At 47.9% G+C, this 18,521-nt stretch overlaps 1 protein-coding gene across 5 annotated transcripts in view; it reads right to left on the bottom strand.

Moving 5' to 3' along the window:
* Positions 1-18,288, bottom strand: part of LOC142566373 (carboxy-terminal domain RNA polymerase II polypeptide A small phosphatase 1-like) — a 305,196-nt gene extending 286,908 nt beyond the window's left edge. Inside the window, exons 1-2 of one of the 5 annotated variants that reach the window (XM_075677323.1) lie at positions 18,050-18,288; positions 17,459-17,586 (exon numbers count right to left, since the gene is read on the bottom strand). In XM_075677323.1, the coding sequence (XP_075533438.1) occupies positions 17,459-17,586; positions 18,050-18,122 (201 nt within the window). In that variant the 5' untranslated portion in view covers positions 18,123-18,288. The remainder of the gene's footprint in view (positions 1-17,458; positions 17,587-18,049) is intronic. The other 4 variants (XM_075677324.1, XM_075677321.1, XM_075677322.1 and 1 more) reach the window with 4 other exon arrangements.
* Positions 18,289-18,521: the final 233 nt, after the last annotated feature.

Below are 18,521 nucleotides of genomic sequence, written 5' to 3'. Positions count from 1 at the left end.
CAGCATTTTCGTTTACTATAACAATTAAAGCTGCCTACTGGCAAAACGTGGCAAAAGAAAAAGAAAGCAAAATCCTTAGGGAATAAAAAAAAAGAGCTACCTCATTTGCCTGCGTGCCCCACACCTTCGCCAAACATCACGCACCCCGGGCCTTGTCTCATCTCTCTTCCACCCCTCAGTCTGCTTTCTGTTTAAACCCGAGGGACAGGAAAGGGGCACGTGTAGTGTGACGCAACGAAGGATGAGGCCATGCACGAGACAAAGGCAAGTGTGGTGTGGGGGCATGCAAGCGAATGCGGCAGCTTGCATTTTCTTTGTCCTATATTTCGACACAGACACCCAGTAGCCAGATTAGAAATTTTTAGAAGTATTTTCTGCGGTTTTACCTGCCAAAACCACAATTTGATTATGAGGCATGCCGTAGTGAGGAAAGCAGGAGCTGAATATATTATATATAGGGCAGTATAGGCCACACCACATTTATTTAGAACTGGGGCTCTTCAATGTGCGTCCAATGCACAGTACACAGGTGTTCTTGCATTTCACTCCCATCAAAATGTGGCCACCGCGGCCGGGATTCGATCCCATGCCCTTGGGGTTAGCCACTACGCCACCACGGCAGGTGGTAGCCAGATTTAATTGTTATAGCCAGTAATGCAGCTTGACAAAAAACAAACACATAAGTTCACGGTACAGCAGCTTATTGTTGCATCCGAGTACTGGTAATGCTATATGTGGGTTTGTCTGTATTACTCTAATTAAAATCCCCTCTGCTTTTATCATGCATCCCAGTTATAACAATGGGATTTTGTTGGCACTTAAATTATGTTATAAGTGGGTTCAAATGTATAGGCATGTTGAATTTGTATTCAGAAGGCTTCATGGCATCCTGTGAAGCTATTCAATGTATTTTTGCAATAGAATTTCCGTGACAGGAGCCACTGTAAACAAACCCTACGCCAAGTAGGCGCGCCTCATTTATCGAGCCACTGATGCAAGAAGTGCCTGCTCTGGCAACAACCCTTGGCTGGACCTGTCGTAAAACCGGTTTGGAATGGTTCTGTTCCAGTTCCAAAATGGTGGAAAAAATGTTGCCTCAATTCAGTTCCAGTTTTAGGTTCAGCTCAAGGTTAGTTTGACAGCCTTATGAGAAGCAGAACATGTACTCCAGACGGATAAGGTATTGGGTGTGTACAGTGACATTGACAGAGTGAAGAACTGCATTTGGTTTAAAAGAAGAGGAGAGATACAGCCCATGTCTCCATTTACCTGCATCTAACACCAGCCCAGTTTTTGTGGGTTCCCATTGCAATCTGAAAGAAGGCTCAAAAGGCTCACTTAAAAAAAAAAAAAAAAATCTGGGGTTATTTTAGAATACATGCTCACCTTGAGTTTAATAACACAACCACAGCTTTACTCCTTTTCTTGAATGACTCCATTACCTGACCCTGTTGCTGCTAGCTTAAGGGTCACTCCAGCAATTTTTCGATGCCCACTGGCCTATAATAAAATTTTTTTACGTACACTCTCTTTTGCACTCTTGATTATCTGTGCCAAACGATATGACTGCAAGTGATTTAGTTTTCCTGAAAATTAATTTTAAAAAGTGGTTGCATGTTCCTGAATCATGCCCACGAATGTATGACATTTTACTGGCCATCCTGTGTTCATGACGTCAAAGACTACATCGCCACATTGCCAACAAACGATGAAGCTGGCTCCTTTTTCTACGAGACAACGGCCAACAATCATCGTTTTGAGACGTGACAACCAGTGCTTCTCTTTGTCTTGCCACAGCACAATGTGCTGATTCTGGGCACGTCAAGCTGCCTCGCGCAGCGGCAACGGGTCAAAAGCAAACAGTGACCCTTCAGCGCTTATACCATCGCCGAAATGGCCGCTGTCCAGTCAGAGCTGGAAAAGCTTCGAATGTCGTCATAGGACAACATCAGCTTCACTATTTCTGGCATTTGCACCTCGTGTGTTGCATGTTTACATTAGGGTAGTATAGGATTCGACGTCATTGACTCACTGTGACATCCCACAAAGCAGCTACCTGTTTTGGTACCTCGTTTATTGGTTATATTAAAGTGCCGATTTGTTTCTAAGCTAACTGAACCACCCTACCAGTGACAGGGTTGTCAATGCCATTTGAAAATGACAATATGCTAATATGGTTTAAAAACATGCTGGAGTTGCACTTTAAAGTAAAGTATTGAATTAGGCTTCACAATGAAAGCAGCAGGTTACTGCTGCTAACCTATGCAAAATCCTGTTCCGTTGCCGCCTTGTGATGACTATAGTGAGGACATTGCCTTTGAATGTTCAGGGTGTCTACCAAGTTGACATCCCCGAATTCCCCGAGTGCCTCTGCAAAATTCCCTTAGGGATGGAAAATATGTTTTACGTCAAGATGCGCTGGAACCATATCGCCCGATGCTGTCACTCTCTAGTAAGGATATGAAAAAACTAAAAAAATGACTTAATCCAATTTGAATACTACGTAGTAATGTTCATGTTATTCAAAAAAAGAATAGAAGGGATGAGTTTGTAAAATGCACAGCAAATAAAATGTTTTCGAAAAAAAATTGCAAATCGAGTCGGACATTCTCAAATACAAATAAAAAGGAGACGCATACAGAAGCAAATATTTTCGAATATGAGCTATTTCTATCAACCGATAGCAAGCTCAGTGGCATGAGGCCCCAACTTTGTCACAATTGAGATTCTTTCTGAACTGCTCGTAAGCCAACCTCAACCTTCCTGACATACTCTAAGCCCTCGCATGATGCCTCAGTGTTGTTTTTCACTGCTTTAAGTTGTTTATTTTGGTTTGGATCAAGGGGGACAACTGCATCTCGGCTTCGGGCAAAACACCGCTTTTTGAGCTCAAGCTCCTTCAAAACGGCGGCAGCATGCTTCCTTTCCTGTTCATTCCTCAATGCATAGGTCCTTTCTGTTCTTGTCCTCCTTCCACCACTCGTTCGTCTCACGGAACATTTGAAGCATCTTCTTGGTCAATTGCACAGTCCACGTCCGATTTTTCGAACTCCCTATAGGCTGTGAAAACGTCCGAAAAATCGGCCAGTTGGAAAAAATAAATGCATGTCATTTACTGCCCTTACGGGCTCAAACAGCCACAGGCACATTCGAAAATGATCTGAAGGCCTATCGATTAGGCCTATCTGATTAGGCATATCGGTTCTCATACCATGACAGGAGATACCGGGTGCACGCATGTATAATTATTGAATACATACTGTGTCCCGTGGCAATAGCCCCTTCCCATGCTTGTTATGCTTTACTGAACACTTTTGCGTATGCTTCACCAAGCAACATTTCTGTAGAGAAGGGAAGCTGACCTTCGGGAACCGGCATTATGCAACGCACCGTGCTTTCGAAGCTTCTAAGCCAATCGCGAGGACCACAAAGTCAGTGCCATTGCTGACCAGCAGCAAATTCTTTCAAAAAAAAAAAAAAAACATGGCACCAAACGGCAAGAAACTCGATAGCGAACGTCGAAGCAGCTAGGTCTAGCATTGCCGCAGTGGTGGCTACGGCTGCCAGCAAATCTGCGTGAGAGAGCGCCGGTTCGAGGAGGCGTGGTAATCAAAACGGCAGCAGTGGTGGCTTTTATTAATGCCGTTTCGGGCCTGTGGTCGCGGCCAAAAGTCCGGAAAATCGGGTGGCGAAGGGTTCTTGCGTCTGAAGTTTCAGACGTTCTGATACATTGACTCTATGGGGTACATGGTGGTGCCGCGAAAAATTATGGGGTTTTACGTGCCTAAACCACTTTCTGATTATGAGGCACGCCGTAGTGGAGGACTCCGGAAATTTCGACTACCTGCGGTTCTTTAACGTGCACCTAAATCTAGGTACACGGGTGTTTTCGCATTTCGCCCCCATCGAAATGCGGCCGCCGTGGCCGGGATTCGATCCCACGATCTCGTGCTCAGCGTGCCGCAAAGCCGTCCAAATTATCGTCCATTCAGAAAGTCGGTCCTTGAGTGTACACTGGCAACTCCTCCAGCCGAAAACAGGGTGTCAAAGACTATTCATTACGATTCCTGTCTGTTACTCGAGCCAGCATTAGCGCGACTTTCGACCCTTTCAATAAAATTACAGCTAATTTTCCCTGATAGAGGCACAAATTCCCTTAGTTTTTCCAGATTACTCAAAATCCCTGAGAATTCCCGGTTTTCCCAGTTGGTAGACACCCTGCTGTTTCCTAAGCCATAAACAGTTGGCTTCATATCCGATTATTAATGCACAGGCTATTTTCGGACCCATTTTCTTGGGAAAACATGTTCTCATTGAATCGAATAGGTATGTAACCATTCACTGTAAGCTGCCATTTCCAGCTCTGCCAAGCACAAATCAACATTAGAAAATTAACTATCAGGAAGAGCAATCCTACAACCACTGGGATCTCGATTGAAGTCACCAGTGCCGACCAGTTCAACTTATTTTGCAAGGGCCACTTTGAAGGTCAAAACCACATTAGAGTCCTGGCCCATAAAGATGTATGGGCTACGACTTTTGGTCAGGATTGAATTAACTGAAAAATCAAATTAACGCAAGCCTACTCTATATTGACACATGTACGGGTTATCTTTATCGGGTGACCACATTTCACCGCCTAACAAATGTTAACGCACAGCGCAGGACACGCCTGCATGCATAGAAAGTTTCTGGTATGTTATCGATGGTTCCATCCGTTGTCTGCCACCGAACTTTGGATAGTCTGATTGCATGTATGCGCGATGCGAATGGTGTAGAGCTTTGTGGAAGAGACGTGGGTCCCAGCGATTGCTCTGGAACGTTCGACCACTGATGTATAAAAGCCGACGCGCTTGACCTGCTGATCAGATTTTGACGATCGCCGACTATGTTCATTGCTGTCACCGTTCTTTAAGTGTAGTCTGTTTTTGTGGGCACAGGTTCGCCCAATAAAAGTTAGTTTCGTCTCCACAGTATTGCTACTGTGTTCTTTATACGTCACTACCATGTGACATCTGGTGGAAGTGCTTTCGTGCATGCACCGGACGCCCCAACAAGCCGTGAGCCAAGCCCGGAACCGCAAAGAAAACAACATAGTCCCGGAGCATCGAGCAAGCCACCGTCAACAACAGCTGCCCACAGAGCACGGACTTCTACCTGAGAAGACCAAAAAGATTGTGGCCAAGACAACTACAATGACAGCACCAGTGTCACCCATCGTACTTCAACAACCCAGAGAGCCCCCTACCTTCCGTGGAGCTACGTCAGAGGATCTGGAAACCTGGCTCGAAACTTTCGAAAGGGTCTCGACCTTCAACAACTGGACCTCTGAGGATAAGCTACGACATGTGCACTTTTCCTTGGAAGATGCCACGAGGAGTTGGTTCAAGAACCGGGAGTCCATCTTTACAGCATGGGACCTGTTCCACAGTAACTTCCAGAGGACGTTCATGAGCAGTGTCCGAAAAGGGCCGAAGTTCTGCTGGAAACCCAAGGGCAACTACCCAATGAGACTAGCGTCATCTTCACGGAAGAGATGACCCGTCTTTTGCGGCACGCCGACCCCAAGACAAAAGTGAGTTTCTTGATGCGAGGCGTAAAGCAAGAACTTTTCGCCAGACTGATCCGAAACCCACTAAGACTGTAGCTGAGTTCCTGAGAGAGGCAATGACGATTGAGAAAACTCTAGAAATGAGCACTAGGCAATATAACCGCCAAGTGCTCACGCCGCAGTGTGCCATCCACGCACTGGGTGCCGGTGATCTCCAAGAAACCATCAGGGCCATTGTGCGCGAAGAATGGCGCAAGATGTTTCCTTCGTCACAACTTCAGGTGTCCTCAGTCACAGACATCGTCAAGGACAAGCTTCGACGGTCACTGGGCGTTACTGAAGTGCAGCCCGAATTGTCACTTCCTGTGGCGGAAGCGATGACCTACGCAGCCGTCGCCCGTCGTCAAGACCCCTCCACGACCGCGCCAGGGCCGCCAGCACGCCCACCCGTTGCCCAGCGCAGCTATGCGAGGAAGATGGACATTTGGCGCACCCCCCGACCATCACCCGCTCTGCTATCACTGCGGGGAAGCCGAACATATCTACCACCGATGTCCATACCGTGAAATGGGACCACGAGGGTTCGCCATCAACGCTCTGCACCCGCAGCAAGGTGAACGCCCTCGCGATATTGCCGGCTACCTCGCCGCTACTCAGTGGAGCTCTCGACGACCGTCCCATTCGCCATCACCAGGCCGCTACCTGTCGCCGCAGCGCCGGCCATACACTGCCCAGCCTGGGGTTGCTCTGCGAGCCCATATCCGGAAAACTAAAAGCAGCAACCGATGGAGGTGCGGTTGCTGTTCGTCGAACTGACGAAGATACTCTGCTGCGCGACCACATTATCCAGCTGTCGAAAAGCATGTGGGCATCTCCTGTAGTCTTGAAGAAAAAGGACGGCACCCTACGTTTCTGTGTCAATTATCGTCGACTTAACAAGATCACGAAGAAGGACGTATACCCCCTTCTCGGATAGACGACACATTGGATTGGCTCTGCAACACCAAATACTTCTCATCGATGGGCCGCAAGTCTGGCTACTGGCAAATAGAAGTCTGTGAGACAGATTGCGAAAAGACTGCTTTCATCAAGCCAGACGGCCTCTACAAGGTCATGCCATTAGGACTGTGCTCGGCACCTACAACGTTTCAGTGCGTCATGGACATTGTGTTAGCAGGATTGAAGTGGCAGACGTGTCTTGTTTACTTGGATGAGGTCGTCGTCCTCGCCAGAAATTTTGACGATCACCTTAGGTAGCTTGAGACAGTATTAGAGGCCATCAAGTCATCAAAGCTCACTCTGAAGCCGGAAAAGTGGCGCTTCGCTTACAATGAGCTTCTGTTCCAAGGCCACGTCATCAGCAAATCTGGAGTCTGCGCCGACCCGCAGAAGACAGCTGCCATCGCAAAGTTCCCGCAGCCCGTCGACAAGAAGGCAGTGCGTAGGTTCCTTGGCATGTGTACCTACTATAGGCGTTTCGTCAAGGACTTCCACGCATCGCAGAGCTACTAACACATCTAACCAAATGCCATGTCGAGTTCAAGTGGAAAACGCCGCAGGCAGACGCATTACAAGAACTCAAACGACGCATGCAGTCGCTGCCCGTACTTGCACATTTCCACGAAGATGCCGATACCGAAATCCACACTGACGCCCGTAGCCTAGGCCTCGGTGCCGTCCTAGTCCAGAGGAAAGACGGACTTGAACGGGTGATATCTTATGCTAGCCGGTCGCTGTCAAAAGCAGAAGGCAATTATTCTACGACTGAAAAGGATTGGCTCACCATCATTTGGGCTACAGCGAAATTCCGCCCATACCTATATGGCAGGCAATTCAAAGTCGTCAGCGACCATCACGCGTTGTGTTGGCTAGCTAACTTAAGGGATCCTTCAGGACGGTTGGTGCAGTGGAGCCTCAGACTGCAAGAATACGACATCACTGTAATCTACAAGTCCAGACGAAAACACTCTGACACCGACTGCCTATCACATGCCCCCACCGAAAGATGCCTTCCTTGGAATAATAAGCGCGGAAGACTTCACTAAACAGCAACGAGCAGACCCGAAGCTAAAAGGCCTCGTCGAGTATTTAGAAGGGAACACTGACGTTGTCCCTAGGGCATTTAAGCGTGCATTGTCTTCGTTCACGCTACTAAACAACTTACTCGTGAAGAAGAACTTCTCACCAGTCCAGGCCAACTACCTTCTGGTTGTTCTGTCAGTGCTGCACCCAGAAGTGCTCCATGCCCTACATGACGATCCAACCGCTGGGAACCTCGGATTCTCCCGGACGCTGTCGAGGATACATGAAAGGTATTACTGGCCGCGTCTGAACGCCGATGTCGCCCGTTACGTCAAGACATGCTGAGACTGTCAGAGACACAAGACACCACTGACAAGGCCAGCAGGATTACTACATCTGATCGAACCTCCTTGCCGACCATTTCAGCAGATCGGAATGGATTTGTTGGGACCCTTTCCGACGTCAACATCCGGAAATAAGTGGATTGTCGTGGTGACGGACTACCTCACCCGCTTCGCTGAAACTAAAGCTCCACCAAAAGGCAGTGCAGCTGAAGTGGCGAAATTTTTCGTCGAGAACATCCTGCTGCGACATGGTGCCCTGGAAGTCCCGATCATTGACAGAGGAACGGCCTTTACAGCAGAGCTCACCCAAGCCATTCTGCAATATAACCAGACAAGCCACAGGAGGACAACTGCCTGCCACCCGCAGACGAATGGTCTCACAGAGCACCTGAACAAGACTCTCACCAACATGCTAGCAATGTACGTCGACGTCGAGCACAAGACGTGGGACGTGGTCCTGCCGTACGTAACCTTTGCTTACAACACGGCGGTACAAGAAAACACAGATCACGCCGTTCAAGCTGGTTTATGGCAGGAACCCGACAATGACTCTTGACGTCATGCTGCTGCACGTCACCGATGAAGAGAATCTTGACGTCGCTACCTATCTCCAACGCACCGTAGAAGCCCGACAGCTCGCCCGCCTACGGATCAAGAACCAGCAGCGTACCGACAGCCGACATTACAGCCTCCAACGATGCTACGTACAGTACCAGCCTGGCGACCGTGTTTGGGTTTAGACCCCAATACATTGATGAGGACTCAGTGAGAAACTATTGCGACAGTGTTTCGGACCCTACAAGATCATCCGACGTGTTAGCGAACTGGACTATGAAGTTGTGCCAGACGGCGTTTCATATTCACAGCAGCGCCGCGCACGATCTGAAGTGGTCTGAAGAGATCCGCGGTGCAGGTGAAGCAGGCGTTAAGAACTCCCCATACGAGGGCCGATCACGAATATTGTGATATCCAGGGTGACCCACGGCGGATGTGAAGCAGGCGTTAAGCACTACCCATACTTGGGCCGATCCCGGAGATGGAGAATGCCGGGGCGACCTACGGCGTAGGTGAAGCGGCCGTTAAGCACACCCAATACGTGGGCCGATCCCGAAGATAGTGCAATGCTGGGGCGACCCGCATTGGAGGTGAAGCAGCCGTTAAGCACTCCCCATACGTGGGCCGATACCGTTGATAGTGCAATGCCGGGGCGACCCGCGGCACAGGTGAAGCAGGCGTTAAGAACTCCCCATACGAGGGCCGATCACGGAGATGGTGAACGCCGGGGCGACCAGCGGTAGAGCTGAAGCAGGCGTTAAAGGGACACTAAAGGTTACCAGAAAGTCGAGTTAAAGTGATAAAGCAATGCTCTAGAACTTCTAAGGCATCAATATAATCGCGAACAGAGTTTTAGCAACCGAGAAATTCAGGTAAATGCACGACACGATTTGAGACCCCCCAGCGACATTCCGGTACTAGCCCCATGACGAAAGCACTCCTCATCATAATTTATGTCACTAGTACTCAACTACTCGTATTAAAAAGATAATTTCATTAGATTATAAGACTGAAGAAAATGCTACTTGTCTACTTCTATTCGATTCTAAGAAAAAAACATTTTGACGTTACCCTTGAGTAGTATGGGTGATCGAAAGGTTTCGTTTTCCCTCGACTCTGCGCGGCGCGCGCTTTGGAGTTTCAGTTCTTTCTTTATCGCGTCGTGCTGCAGCAGTCCTGCTGGCTCGCGAAACTTGCATTCGGAACAAGCAGCGACAATTCCACGTCCATGTGATGTCGTGGGATGCGCGAACGGTCTGTGGAACTTGGCCAAGGGTAGTTGCAGCGGCGAATCCAACGTTACTTATCACTGTGTGCCAACGAGTGAACCTCTCCGTTCGAAGTCGTTAAGAGCCGTACCTCTGCCACAGTGCGCTGGCAAAGAGCCGAAAAATCACGTGGTGTGCTCGCTGCACTTTCGTCCAGAGGATTACGAGTTCAACACCGACTTACTGAAGTCGCGTGAAGTGCCTTTCAAAGCAGGCCGTCGTCGTAGTAGTACGCAACGACGCCGGCAGCGCGAGCCCTAGGCAGCAGGTCCCGTTCATCAGTGCTTAAATCGCTGAACTTGAGCTCAGCATCGCGAGCTAATGTGTCGTTGTCAGGGTCATCCATTGCAACGAGCGTCGAAGTTGGCGTCATAAAATAAAGAACCAGCTTATCGTCGTGCACTTTCCCTTTCGCTAGTCACCACAGTTCCGCTTTCGAGCTGCTGTCGGCTTTGTCTTGGCTCTGTTTCTGGCCGCGCGTTTGCGTTTTGTGCAGAAAAGCCGTAGCGCCGTCTGTGGGCTCGCCGTTTTACTCACCGACGGCGCAACGTCACTATGAGACCATGACGCCAATACTCCTCGATCGGAGGGCGGGTGATTTGAACTGCGCTAGAGGTACGCGGACGCTTGAGAACGCATTTTCTCTTAAAACAAGTCTCTTCTTCGCACGAAACAAGCGTTTCGAGGTTCCTGGGATGGTATTTCAACAGTCCACGTTGACTTAAAGGGACACTAAAGGTTACCAGAAACTCAAGTTAAAGTGGTAGAGCAATGTTCTAGAACATCTAAGGCGTCAATATAATCGCGAACAGAGCTTTAGTAACCGAGAAATTGAGGTAAATGCATGACACGATTTGAGACCCCCCAGCGACATTCCGGTACTAGCCCGATGACGAAAGGACTCCTCATAATTTGTGTTACTAATACTCAACTACTCGTATTAAAAATATCATTTCATTCGATTATAAGACGGAAAAAAATGCTACTTGTCTACGTCTATTCGATTCTAAGAAAAAATAACATTTTGACGTTACCCTTCAGTAATATGAGTGATCGAAAGGTTTCGTTTTCGCTCGACTCTGCGCCGCGCATGCTTTGGAGTTTCAGTAGTTTCGTTATCGCGTCGTGCTGTGAGGGTTCTGCTGGCTCGCAAAACTTTCATTTGGAACAAGCAGCGAAAATGCCACGTCCATGTGATGTCGCGGGAAGCCCTCGTTGCTTTCCCGCTCCGGAGAGCCGGTGTCGAGGCCGCCGTCGTAGTACGGAACGACGCCGGCAGTGCGAGCCCTCAGCAGCAGGTCGCGCTCGTCGGTGCTCAAATCGCTGAAGTTGAGCCCACCATCGCGAGCCAATCTGTAGGTGTCAGGGTCCATTGCGACGAGCGTCGAAGTTAGCGTCATGGAATGAAGTACCAGCTTATGGGCGTCTTGCGCTGGAGTTTGAGGTATAGTAGCGGCGCCTGGTGGCGGTGCGGGAAACGACATCTGGGTCGTGCCAGCTTGGGTCGTATTGAGCCCTGGCTGTGGCGAAGCACGTTTCTAGGCCGAGTTTTGCGTCGATTCGCACATTTTTATGCCCTGTTGCGAGTGCGAAAAGGCTCGTCGCTTCTCATAGACCACGCCGACCACACTGCGAGCTCGCCGCAGCCTATAGTTTAACGAAAACGGACTCTCCGTGTGCCGTGGGACGTAATGTGGGACGTAATTCGTTTCTCCTTCCGCTAGCCACCATACTCCCGCTTTCGCTCTGCTGTCGGCTCTGTCTTGGCTCTGTTTCTGGCCGCGCGTTCGCGTTTTGCGCAGAAAAGCCGTAGCGCCGTCTGCGGACGCCGTTCTACTCACCGATGGCGCAACGTCACTATGAGACCATGATGTCAGTACTCCTCGATCGGAGGGCGGGCGATTTGAACTGCGCTAGAGGTACGCGGACGCTTCAGAACGCATTTTCTCTTAAAATAAGTCTCTCCTTGACACGAAACAAGCGTTTCGAGGTTTCTGTGATGGTATTTCAACAGTTTACGTTGACTTAATAGTAACCTTTAGTGTCCCTTTAATATTAACCTTTAGTGTCCCTTTAAGCCCTTTTACGCACGCTGATGAACTTCCTTAGTTTGTTGTTTCTTTGCTATGGGTCTTTTTCTTTATTACTTTCGTTTGTTTACAGCATCGGGTCGATGCTTTTTAAAAGGGGGGTATGAAACGTATACTTGCAAGTATCTTTATTGGGTGACTACGTTTCACCACCTAACAGATGTTAATGCACATGCAGGACATGCCTGCATGTATAGATCGATGGTTCCATCCGCTGCCTGTCACCAAACCTTGAGAAATCTGATTGCATGCGTGCACGACGCGAATGGTGTAGAACTTTGTGGAAGACATGAGAGTCCTAGCAATTACTGTGGAACGTTCGACTAATGATGTATAAAAGCTGACGCGCTTGACCCGCTGTTCAGATTTTGACAATCGCCGACTGTGTTTGCCGCTATCACCATTCTTTAAGTGTAGCCTGTTTTTGTGGGCACAGGTTCGCCCAATCAAAGTTAGTTTCGTCTCCACAGTATTGCAACTGTGTTCTTTATACGTCACTACCATGTGACAATATCCATAAGAACCAATAACAATAGTACAAAACTGCAGACGGTAAGACATGACAATGTGTCAGAAGGCTGAATCCATGGCTCTAAAACAACGGCCAAGATCATTCTATTATATGCTAGTGGCACTGTATAAATATGGGTAAGGCACAGTGACAAAGAAGAGGTTAAGAGAGGCATCACAAGGTTATAAATCATGCAAGTCTGATGAGGGCTTCAAATTCCTAATGCATATTCAAATCAGGTATGGATAAATGTCTCACAGTCAAGCTTGCAGAGGGAGTGACAAAGGCCGCCAATGAGGACAGCCATTTTGAACAGCAAGATGTATGCTTCTCTGAACTAATAAAGATGAGGGCACTCCTTCCTTCAAACATGCATCAGGCAAGTCAGTGAACCCAAAACTGTGCACATTTTTGCAGAATAGGAATGTTGCCCTATCATGCTTAGCAGAGGCAGCACACTTGCATGAGTTCCTCCTTAAAGGGCTACAACATTTTCTCAATTCATTTTACTTCATACATACACCATGAAATACAAGTAAATTGCATGTTTTTTAAATAAATTTGCTCATTTGCTTGTGAAGCTAGCCAGAGTTGGACAACTCGCACAAATCTGCATACGTGATTAACTTCAACCCACTCCTCGCATGGTTTCCTATAGTGGTTGCCGACGTTTAACCCTTTGACGGTTTTTGCCATACATGTACGGCGGCGGTTTTCTGTCCCGCAAGTTCTTTGTCGTACAAGTACGGTTTCGACCCTCTGTTGGAAATTTCGCGCCATAATGATGATGCATGCTCACTGGGAGGTGCTGCCACCTCTTAGGACTTACAAGAAGCGTTTGAAATTTGTGCTACCTTCCTGGGGAGATAAACAGAACTGACTTCTAGCTTCAGCGCGTCGAGCAGACTGCGGCTACACCCCTTTTTGCGGTTTCGGTTTCGCCGCGTGATCGCAACGGAGGCTCGCGAAACGTCATTTTCTCTTTGTCGGCACTCTCTTGCAGATACGGTGGAAGTTGATTTCTATCTCGATTGGCGTTGCTCTTAAGCTTGTTTATAACCGCCGCTCGCGAGGTATTCTCGCTCTCAGCGGCAACGCGCTTTCGCGGTTTCGGTTCCGCCGCAACGGAGGCGCGCGAAACATGATTTTTATCTTTGTCGGCACGCTATCGCAGGGGCGGCGGAAGTTGATTTCTATCTTGATTGGCACTGCTCTTAGCTCGTTTATCACCGCCGCTCATGAGGTATTCTCGCTCTCTGCGGCTGTGCGGAGACTCGTGTTTCAAGGAGTACCACACTCTGAAATACTATTGAACATTTTGCAGTTCTGAGTGATGCCGACACCAAAATACTGTTCCTAATTTTTTTTTACTATTTATTCCGGACTTTATACATCTTGTACATTCAAGATCCGCAATAAAGTAATTTGACCACCAGGGAAAGTTTTCTTCAAAATAATTCGAACCTCAAAGGGTTAACTGCAGTGAATGACTGTTTGGTCCCTTGACCCAAACAGCCCTTGGTTAACGTGTTAACTGAGCTGCACCTACAAATTTAATCAATCACCCAGAGAAGCACTGACGAGATGCAACCAGTTGATCCGTCTGGGCGCCCCCTGCAACAAATATTTCAAGCTGTCCACTAGAGAAGATTATTCTTAATATGTGCCCAAAAGCAGCAGGTATGCAAACATGGTCTAACATTCATGAAATGACATAGCGAAAGACACAGAAAACATGTGAATTCTGACATCCAGCGATCGCCTAGACATCAGCTGAAGCACGCCTGCTACTCGTAGGTCGAACAGGTGTCGTAATGGTACTGCCATGCATGGCAGCCCAGTTGGTTGAGCAACATTCACAGAAGTACTGAACAGCAATTGGTTCTGGTGCTCTCGGAATGCTGTCATAAGCTACGAGGGCAAAACATGTGCAGCGCGTGCAGCAAATGTCTCCATGCAACAACTCAGCCACTGCTGGGAAGAAACCTGCACACTGGAGACCCCATTCCGTTGCCACAGTTTTGAGCTCGTATTTTAGGTCAACAATTTTACATTATTCCGAGCCCCAGAAACTTGTGGATTAGCAGCACAGGTAGCAATGTAAAAGACTCATGTTATAGCCCTCTTTCAGAAGGCCCAGCCAGATTTCAATTGACATTACAGACACACCCTACTCTTTGCCACACCTGGATCTCATGTGAGTAATGCCATTTCAATGCTTTGAGAACGCATTTTTCTTTTCATTTTTCTGCTTTTACAATTATTACTCCTCTTTGTTGCTAGGTATATGATCTTGTTATATGCAAATATTTGTATACGTTGCTTGGATATATTTTTATGTACGTTTGCCCCTCCTGCCTGGGCCCTCTTTCGGGCCTTTAGTATTATGTAAATAAAATAAAATAAACGCAAAGTTATTGCTCAACCCATTCAAGTTATGACCAGGAGATTGGCCTACAATGTTTTCCCTCAAGTGCGCATGCAGTTCAGCAAAGCTTTCACACTGGTCGAACAGGCAAGTGTAGCCAAGTGTCAACCCGGCAAGGGGCCACTTGTGGAGTGTGCGACATTCATCTGGCTACCACATGGAAGGCATCAGCCGACAAAATCACTCAAGTGTTGGCAGTTTACTAGACATGTTCCGCCCTGAAAAGAGAGTTACCCAATATCCTAAAACTCAAGCAAATGTTTTTGTTCAGTAAATTTCTTTTTGATAGGGTATAAAATGTTTCTTATTTGACCAATGCTTACGTGACTTTTTTTTTTTTTTGACATTTCTACCCAGTCACAACGAAAGCCAACATAAAATGACAGTGTCTCCATGCATGCGCATGGAGACACTGTCAGCTAAAGTGTATCCAGCTTTCCTTGTTTTGACATCACACATGGTGGAGAAAGTTCTTCATTCAGAGTGTTATAAGTGTGGTAATTGTAATACTATAGGGTTGGGCCAACATGGACATATTTCTGAACTCTGCTGTTCCATTCTTTCCCATTTTTACCCAGATATGAATTCAAAGCTTTTATGTGCCAAAAAAAAAAAAACACTATTTGATTATGAGGCACGTACTTCGGATTAATTTTGACCACCACAGGATCTTTAACGTGCCCCCAATGCATGGGCGTTTTTGCATTTCATCCTTATCAAAATGCGGCTGCCGCCACGGCCAGGATCTCATCCCGTGACCCCGCGCTTAGCGGCACAACACCATGGCCATTAAGCCACCGCGGCAGGTTATCTTCCCAGAATGATGCAGTTGAATCCTGATTGCATACAACATTAAGAAGGCAGCATTTTCTTCTCTTGCTTATTTCTCCTGGATTTGGTAACAAGTGAGCATTCTGCTTCAGAAATATGGACAGCTTCATTCTGGCCTCTATAATTCTATAAAAGACCTTGATTTGCAAAGAAAAATGTGCTCTGCAAAACAGACTAATAACCTGTATTCCTCAACTTGACATCATCCCTTAAAAGGGTCCACTCAGAGCTGCCTTGAGCTAGCTGCTAGGCATGTTTACTTCCATTCTCCGATTGTAACATCTCTACGAACCATATCTGTCATGCTGCCTCCGGGCCCTTGCATCAAGGGGCTCTGCTGAGGCACGTGTGCTATCCTATACGCCTCGCTTAATCATCCTTCGTTGCAAGGATTTTATAATCATAACACACATCATCAATAATCATTGCCATTATTTTAGTATACTTATACTTTAAGCAATTTGAAGACTTAATTTAGGCCCCTTTACAGCCATGCTACATTCTTTGTTACCATTAATACCATTAATACACCAAGCATATGGCACTTTTTGGCTAGAAGTGGCCCTAGCACCTTTAAAACCATTAATCAATCATATCCGTCATACACACTTTCTTGATAAGTACAGGCAAGGCACCTCTCATCGCCTAACAGCTTTCTAGGGATGCTCAATGATGAATGCACATAGATACACAACATTGAAAGCTCGAGGCACAAGACCAGCACACAACACCATTACACTGAAAAGGAAACAAGCAACAGAGAACTTGCTACATGTCATCACACTCCAGGATGGAGGCATACCTTTTATGCAAGTGGCCTCACACAGAATGCAAGCTGCAGTGATATTCAGCAGCTGTTGACCAAGGCATGCACTATGGAATCAAAAATGGACAAGCCATAACACCAGTGTTGGCACAGAAAACTTCTCAACACATGAAATCTCGATAATGCAGAAAGCAAGAAAATGCCATGATAAAAACATACAAGGCTATCTGAACTACAGCCAGTCATGTTAGAGGATACCTAGCCTGTGCTTCCACTATTGACAGGAGGCTATGCACTTACCCATTATGGACTTGTACAAACTTGACTGATAACCAGGCTTGACAGTTAACCGAGGCCTCACTTTACCTGGCATTGCCAACTCTGTTAAAGGGCCCCTCCTCACCAGGTTTGGACATTTTCCTTATACACTGCTACTTGTAGTCTAGGGAGCATCTCACACTAAGAATTGGTTCATTACTGTGAGAGAGGAGAGATTGTCATGTTGTCATGCTGCCAGGAGGAATCACTGCCTCAATTAGACTGCACCACACTCTCCTGCTAGGTGGTATTCTGCACTTCATGAAGGTCACGTGCCATAAGCAGCATTGTTGCACGCAGTGCATAGAGGCGCATGGTACCCTGGGCTGGAAGCAGGGCTCCCTCGAGAAGTTTGCCCCGGTGTCTTTTTGAAATGTCAGCTGTTTCCACACCGTGCAGACACAATAGCCACTGTGTGACCAACGCATCACATCTATTTGCAATGCACAAACCTGGTGAGGAGCCCTTTAACATATGGCTCCAATATATCAAAATGATAACACTTTAACCACACCATGCGATGTACCTTGATACACATACAATTTAGAAAAGAAATAATAACAGGAACATCTTGGCCACTTCACTTCAAAGTACATAAAGAAGTACACTACTTAAAAACTATTGAGAAAGTATTCGGACCAATTATTTCAGAAATCAGCGAGAAGTAAAAGACAACATTAACAGATACACGCTGCACACACACAGAGGACACCTTTTCATTGGCCAGTAAGGAAAAGCTGCCCTCCACTGCACATACAGGAAGACAACGCTCACCTTGGGCGAGTACTGGCCATTCTCCTCGGCAATCACGGGGTTGCTAGCACCTTGGTTATTGCTCCCGAAGCAGCAGAGCAGCGTGTTGAGGAAGCCACGCTGCCGGGGCTTCCTGCTGGAGGGCGGCACTGCACGGGAGGAGTGAGAGGGGGGGGGGGGGGGCTGTAGCCACGGCCCGCCGGGCCCCGCCGCCGGACTCACCGCTCTTACGGGGCGGCGGCGGGCCCCTGCCGCCCGGGTAGGTCGAGCCGCCCGTCGACGGGGTGGGCGCCCCGCCCCCCTTGCCGCCTTTGCTGGGCCGCGCCGTGCCGCTCAGCGCAACGCAGGCCGCTGCTTACCTTCGGCCCCCGGGCACATAACTAGGGCCACACGGCCGGCGCCACCGGCCGCCGCCGCGGCCCGATTGAGGTTAGAACACCGGGGGGGCCAGAAAACACCGCGCCACCTTACGCACGCACGCGACACAGCCCCCCCCAGCGGCACGGCGGGGCCCCCGGCAAAACGCCGCGTGAGCTCGCGCCTCAAACCTCGGTCCCGACCAGCGTTTCGCTCCCTCCGGCGCGATGGCGCCATATTGCAATGTATACCTACCTCGATCTGGAGGAAAATTTGTTAGTTGCTCCTCTTCTCGGTTAACTTGAGTAATTATGGACGTACTGTCCATGGATCCCAACTCTACTTGTAGGCAACTGCAGGTACCTTGCAACAGCACTAAACGAATAAACTTTGCAATAAATTAAAAAGTTTCAGGATCTTTCACGGCTTCCCTCCGGGTCCATGTTAAAATGCACTAGGCCTAGTCAAGAGGGTTGCGATCATCGTACTGCGCATGCGCAGACAAGCCGCGCTCTTGCCAAGTTATTTAAAGCAACGGCACTATTTGGGCGCTGGCTGTTTTCGTGAACACTTAATATTTTACCTCCGATTTCGCCAGCAATCATACGATAACTACTTAAAAAATAAGGAGGCAAAATACTATTAGTTGGAACTTTTTCTCTATTCCTTTCTTTTGCGAGTGTTAAGCGCGCATTTGTTGCGTGCACGTGTATTAGTACAGGGTCAT

This window comes from Dermacentor variabilis, unplaced genomic scaffold, assembly GCF_050947875.1.
Source record: "Dermacentor variabilis isolate Ectoservices unplaced genomic scaffold, ASM5094787v1 scaffold_12, whole genome shotgun sequence".
Taxonomy (NCBI): Eukaryota; Metazoa; Arthropoda; class Arachnida; order Ixodida; family Ixodidae; genus Dermacentor; species Dermacentor variabilis.
This window is presented reverse-complemented; position numbering and strand designations above follow the sequence as displayed.